The sequence below is a fragment of the Notechis scutatus genome, chromosome 1 (assembly GCF_049901735.1).
Source record: "Notechis scutatus isolate UNSWTSFEM ecotype Mainland chromosome 1, rNotScu1.2, whole genome shotgun sequence".
NCBI classification, from domain to species: domain Eukaryota; kingdom Metazoa; phylum Chordata; class Lepidosauria; order Squamata; family Elapidae; genus Notechis; species Notechis scutatus.
The window spans coordinates 175,522,695-175,529,463 of record NC_142009.1 but is presented as its reverse complement, the minus strand read 5'-3'; the positions used below and the strand labels follow the sequence as shown (position 1 = coordinate 175,529,463).

At 38.6% G+C, this 6,769-nt stretch overlaps 1 protein-coding gene across 6 annotated transcripts in view; it reads right to left on the bottom strand.

Annotated features, from left to right (window-relative positions):
- Positions 1–301: 301 nt before the first annotated feature.
- The window catches only part of RFTN2 (raftlin family member 2), a 30,716-nt gene continuing 24,248 nt past the window's right edge, over positions 302–6,769 (bottom strand). For 2 of the 6 annotated variants that reach the window (XM_087949526.1, XM_087949524.1), the window contains exons 10-11: positions 4,060–4,342; positions 302–1,619 (exon numbers count right to left, since the gene is read on the bottom strand). In XM_087949526.1, coding sequence (XP_087805652.1) covers positions 4,088–4,342 — 255 coding nt within the window. In that variant the 3' untranslated portion in view covers positions 302–1,619; positions 4,060–4,087. Of the gene's footprint in view, positions 1,620–3,671; positions 4,343–6,769 lie in introns of those variants that run through there. The other 4 variants (XM_026667946.2, XM_087949523.1, XM_087949525.1 and 1 more) reach the window with 3 other exon arrangements.

The following is a 6,769-nucleotide window of genomic DNA, read 5'->3' as shown; positions in this document are numbered from 1 at the left end:
CTGAACTGGGAATATTGAAGATGATTCAAGAATTCAAAATATGCTTTCTGTGTCACTGAAGCAATGCATAAGACCACTATAATTTTCCATGGAGCTAAATGAGCCCAAGGGCACATGTGTTTAATAACCTAAGACAATCTAAAGAGCAGAACAAGTAATAACTTTCATTGCTAGTATAACTTATTTAGTCAATTAATAACCCTCTTGGTTCCCACTAATGTAAATACTAATAGGTAGTTAATATTTCCATATTATTTCCAATATTTCAGTTCCAGTGCTTGATACTACAGTCAAAGAGGTGTTTGTATGTGCAGAACAAGTTTTATTGAAGCTACTTAAAAGGCTTGAAGATCAGTGAGTCCCAAAGAAAGAACATTGTTAATTTTTATTACATTCAACTTGTAGCAATACTTTCAGAAGTGAAGGGGATAAAATAAAGCTATGAAGTACCTTGTATATGGATATGGTGTTGAAGAAAACTGAATATTGATTTTGACCAGTTCAAAAAAAAACAAAACACCAAGAAATGTTGCTTCTGAGTAGTTTCCTTTATTATTCCACATATAGGCCGAAATTTTGCCAAACTAAAGCAACCATTGCATTACTATAGACAATTTTTACCCTCTTCTGACCAGAGCCCATGCTTTGCTGCCTCTTTTGGGCTTTGGAATGCATCCCTCCTACATTCCACCACATCATTTTTAAAGTCCTTTGTGGCTTAGGGATGGGATACCTACTGTAAGGTACTATCTTCTCCCAGTTGTTTTTACCAGTCCAATTTGTTCTGGTAGGTTGGGTCTGTTACAGGTCTCATTAGTTAAGGAATGTCAGGTGATGGGGACCAGGAAACATGTTTTCTCTGCTGTAGCCACTGCTTTCTAGAATATTCTCCCTTCAGAGATCAGAATGACTCTGACCCTGTTGGCTTTTATAAGGCCATGAAGTTGTGTACCTGGGTTGTGTACCTGGGTCTGAAACCTCAAGTGAGTTAAGGGCCCCATTTCTTGGCTGTATTCTTGCCTATTATAATAGTTCTATGCAGCAACCATGTATATGTAGTTTGTGTTGTTTTTAAATTGTTTTACGTTTTATGATGTAGGCTTCCCAAAAACACTCATTTTGACGGGCAGCTATTGAAGTAAAATACAACTAAATAAATACCCAGAATGATTGAAAGCTAGTGCTGCAATTATGCCATTATAATCTTAAAGGATAGGGTGATCTTTAGGTGGTAATTGTTTCAAAATAATTTTAACCTCATAGCGAACCCCATTCCTGGTCCAGGGTAGCCCGTCTTCCCTTAAGAAACAGCTGAGCTATTTCAGTTGGAGAAAATGTAAGGCAATGGTTGACTAATTTTGAGAACTTTTGGGATTTAAAATACAATGTATATTTTAGGTGAATTATAAAATACTTGCTGTGCAGGAGCATGTGCTTTCACAAAATAGCTTCTAAAGGTGTGCATGGTGAAACTGTCCCAAAACAAACAGAAGTGTTGTTGGGTGCCAACCAATATCTTCATCACTTCCTCTTGCTTGAAGGCAGGAGTTCAGAATTATTCTTAGCTCAAGGCCAAAACCATCTCTCTTCAGACTTCTAAGGAAATGAGAAATATGCACCTGCAATGAACACAGTACTTGCTGCTAAGTTCTCTTGTTTTTGTTTTCTTCCTATATTTTTAGTAGAACTCAATGTTTTCCCCCTTAAGGTTTGATACTGTCATCAATTGAGCCTATAATTCTAGATATGAGAAATAATACTCCTCAGCAAAGTGGGATTTAGTTTTGAGTAATCTCTCTATATAAAAGCGAAATACCACTCACACATCATCACAAAATCTCCAGAACTGTAAAGCCTACAAACTTGAAATTTGGCACGTATGTTCCTCTTGGCTTCTAGGTGTTCACTAAGAAAGGATTTTTTTGAAATGACCATCAGAGTATTAGTATTTCATATATTCATATATTTCATGCTCTGATGCTAAGGAGTTCTATTCCCTCTCCCCACCCAAAAAAAAAATCTGTCCCAAATGCAAAGCACAAGCAGAGGAGAGGAGTTTCAGTTTCACAGAACCAAGCAGTTTCAGTATAGAACAGTTGAGCTAAGCCACACCCAGGCTCCTTGCTGTCTCCTCGCTCACATAGCAAATACTGTTTCAATTTCCATGTTTCCGTTTCCAAACAGCCCTCAGCTCTCACACACTGACAGGACTCTAGCCAGATGAATACTGTTGGATGCTGGTAGCAGAGGCAGATTTCCCCCTTATTTTTTCCTCCCCAAAAACTGAGCCCGATCACAGTTTTGTAGCGAAGCACTGGTATCAAGCTGGTTATTAATAAGATTGTACTGTTAGAATTTTATTTAAAATATCTGCAGATTAGAATAGAAAATTTCCAGCAATTGAGAATACCTTAGGAATAATAAAAACAATATACTGGTATCGATTTAGGAGTGGCTATAAAGATGCTATCCGATTCTCCAGCAAAACGAAGACACTCCTGGAAACAGACTTTAGAATAGTGGTGAATATCTAGGTTAGGTGTAGGATGAGGGGTGAAGGTTCATTCTCCAACCAACCCACAAACTCGGAGAATGAGCCTTCACCTTCACAGTCTTTATAAGCTGTTTACTTGGATTCTCTGGTATATAAGAATGTTTTAAGTGCTCTACCTTCAAGTTTGTAATTGCCATGCAAAATTTCAATCTTAATCCTAACATTGGACTGATGTTACTGTAACATTCACTTGTGCAGTTTGATGAAAGAAATGGAGCAGTATATTTTAAAGCAACATTTGGTCCTTAACGTTCTGACCATGCCAGCTGAGGTTCATCTGGAGGTTTAGATGAATGTTTGGCATAGCGGCACCCTGCCTAAAGCATTTGTTCACTCAGGAATGTTTCAATCTCCTAATTTAACACAGTTGGGGAGTCATCTGTAAGCATTTGCTGAAAAAAAGAATATGGTCTAATGCTGGAGTGAGCAGCTGAGAGCTCTCTGGCTATGATTGGACAAATTCCTGCTCAGTGATTACAGCAACAGATGGCCAGGAGTGTAGGAAAGACTGGAATTTGTTCACCTGTTTTCTAAGTTCCCATTGCAGATGGGAAATAGAGACTTGCAAATTTTTCTCAGACTTAATATCAGGACAAGGATAGAAGGTCTGCTTTCAATGAAGAAAGTTCCTTGATTAGACTATCATTTATTCATATATAATAAAAATAGAAGAAGTAAACTGAAAATCTTGTTAAGTGATAAAGGGGCTGACAGGTAGTGTCCAGAGCACAGAGAATTCATGTAATTTTCTTCCCTGGTGTATTTCAAAGGAAAATTCCTCAATTCACCCCATTTATAGCAGTAGTTAAATTCCCTTTCTGCCCACTCTGATCATTTTTCCTTCCCCGGACTGAAGCAATACGTGCTTTTCTTTTTAAAAAATGCAGTCAGATATGAAAAAATACATTTAAAATTAATAATTAGCTTCATAGAACAACTCTCATGCCTTCCCAGGACAGAATCTAAAGGCATTTGGGTAAAGCTTTATTTCTTCAACTTCTCAACAATCTCATATTATAGAGCACTCAGAGATATTTCAGCAAAAGGTTTCATGATCACCATTTTAATTTTCGTATTTTAAAAACAGTAAAAGTGAAGCTCAGTAATGACACAGTTGTTTAGAAACCATTTTAATTTATTCTTAAACCTTGTTATGTTTATAACTGTATAGTATTATTATTGCATCATATTGTCTCACTGTAGAAAAGGTTATGCTTTCCAACAGGACAAAGGTCAACAGCTCATCTATAGCTGTTTCCTTTCCAGTTGCCAGGAAGATTGCAAAGAAAGCCACCTGCAGTTTATAGCATTGTTCTGGGAATGTAACATACCGATTCAATTGACCTAATGTACAAGTTAATAATTCTATAAATGCATTAGAAATAGTTCCATAGATTCCTCAATGCAGTTGACAAAAAATGACTTCAAGATTTATACCTATTTGGTTGAGGAAATAAACAATTATGCCTATGCATATTAATATTACATTTTTACATTAAAAATACCTATGGGTTCCTCTTAGTAATTTTCTGGTCACATACAAGTAACTTGAGTGACTCCATCTTCTTGGTCAAACTGTCCTTCCTCCAGTTCTCTAAGCATGCCGTCACTGCTCTTGAATGCAGGGAAGCTTTCACACTGGGCAGATTCATCTTTGGGCCAGCACTGTGGAGAAGGTACTATATGGAATTCCTCTGTAGGTTGCATGTGTTGGACAGGCTGACAAGTAGCTGTGTCTTTTCCACTTACGTTCAACTTTTCTTCTCCAAATTGCTTAGTAGTTTTTTTCTGAAATAAAAAAGAACTTGATTTATAGTTGATATAGGCATGGATCATTTTGAATATGAGCTGGGATTTTAGAATGGCTGGGTGGTAATTGAATTTAGATTTTTTCCCCCACACACTGGCTGTTTTTACAAAGCAAGCTTTGACATCTATTGTGTATTTCTACAACCAAATCCAATTATGGAATGTAGTTCCTTATCCCTGTCTTCATAATTATGTATAGCCAGCACAGAGCCCTGCCAAGTTCCCAGGAGATTGAAAAGATTTTAGATGTTGAATACAGAGGATTCTGCCAATGTCTGCACAGCATTCCTATCCTGTAGTTGGAATCAACCATCAATTCAACAGACTATAAATCTGGCACTCTAGCATAGAAACCTGAGTGCTACTGGATCCTTAACCTAGTCCTGTTTTGTATACATTAAACAATGCTTTTTCTCATTTTGACCTAACAGTAGTATTTGCCAAGAGAAAGATTTTTAAATAAAACTCTAAATTAAGCTTCCACTGTTGGTGTCCAGTGTAAAGATTCTTTCATAGTGAACTTGATTCCTGGTGACTTCATGTCCTTACTACTTTATTACAAACCTTACAGGCTTTTGTGGGATGTTCTTTAACTTCTCTGTTTAGGATACAGCCTTGGGATTCCCTAATAGTCTCCCATCCAAATATACAGTAAATCAGGGTTAATGCTATTTAGGGCCTGATCCAAGATGAGGTTGGCTAGTTCCTGAGCTACTGCTATACAAGATTTTCAAACAGTATTCTTGCTCACTCTCTCCAAATTATTTCAGCAAATCACTTTCCCACTCCACTTTTTTTGCATAAAATAAAGTCTGAATTGGAAAGGTCTTTAAATTGCACAACACCTGTGATTTATAATTAAACAGCATTATAAACTGACAGATATTTTAAAGAGCAAAATAGCAACTTTGATGATGATTGTACCCTTAAACAACTTAAATCTAAAACAATAAATTAAATGTTTGATGCATCTGAACAGAGATGCACCTATGTCATTCTGTTTAAATATTTGATTCCTAGTATTTTGTATATTTAGTATTACTAACTGGAACTGAAATACTAATTTCTTGACCAAATGTTTTTAATGGTCTTCTTTAATCTCTTGTTTCTCTCATCATAATACAGTCAATTCCATGACTTAGAAGCAAATATTTCTGTAAGAAAAAGTTTATCAATTAATACATTAAATGAGTAATAACAATATTATAGATTTATAAACTTGTTTTAATCAAGTAGGGTTTTTCTACAGTGGTTACTGTATGTTTAGTGTATCATATTTTTAAATCCAAAAATTTTAAAGTTTAGTCTCAGCACTGACAATTAATTGATACAATTGTGGTGTCATATTACTCAGCAAATCAAAACAGTCTGTTTAGAGCTGTGGTGGTGCAGTGGTGAGAATGCAGTATTGCAGGCTACCTCTGCATTCCACTGCCAGGAGGTCGATCCTGACCAGCTCAAGGTTGATTGAACCTTTCATCCTTCCGAGGCCGTAAAATTAGGGCCCAAATTGTTGGGGGCAATGTGCTGACATTGTAAACTGCCAGAGAGTGCTGTAAAGCACTATGAAGCAGTATATAAGTGGTATTGCTATTGCTACAAATTAAAATTAATTAGAAAGAAATACTTCATTGAGACATTCCAGGAATAAAAGTTTCTGAAAATCTGTATGTATTTCTTTTTGAAGCAATGGACTTGGTCTACAACAGGGGTGTCAAACTCAAGGTAGTTAGATTTGACCTGCAGGGCCACCTGAGAAACAGTGGACTGGACCTCAGGGCCTCAACTCAACCCAGGTCGACAGGGCGCTGATCTCCAGCCTTAGATTTGTGGCGTCACCTTGGCCCCGCCCCTTGGGTGTGTGCACAGGTGATGAGTGTGTGGGGTCTGGTATCCCTGGGGACTGCGTTTTGAGCGCTTCCCTTTCACCCAGGATGCCAGCCCTTGCACACTTGCCGCCTCCTATGCACAAACTCAGGAAGCGGGGCCGAAGCGACAGCACAGATCTAAGGCTGGCCACAGTCTGGCCCAGAGAGATGCCACCAGGTTGCAGATCAATGCCGCACCAGCACTAGTGTCTCTATGCCCCACTCACCAGCCTTTCACATGTGAGTGTGGGTATATGCACCCGTGGGGAAGAGGTGGGGCTCTGCAGCTCGCTGCGACCACCAGGCTGGCCCTCCAAGTAGGTGCAGCAGCAGAACCGGCAGCAGGCAGAGACAGGGAGGCACACTGTGGGTCTACCAAGCGGTGGTGGCAGCACCGAGGTGCATGCACGACAGGAATAAGCTCTACAGGCAGGCCAAGGCCATGAGGCTGCCAAGAAGATGACCAACAATGACCTGCTCTCCAACTGCAAGCCAAAACAAAGAGTGGGACAGAGTAAGCTCATCCAGCAGTCAGCAT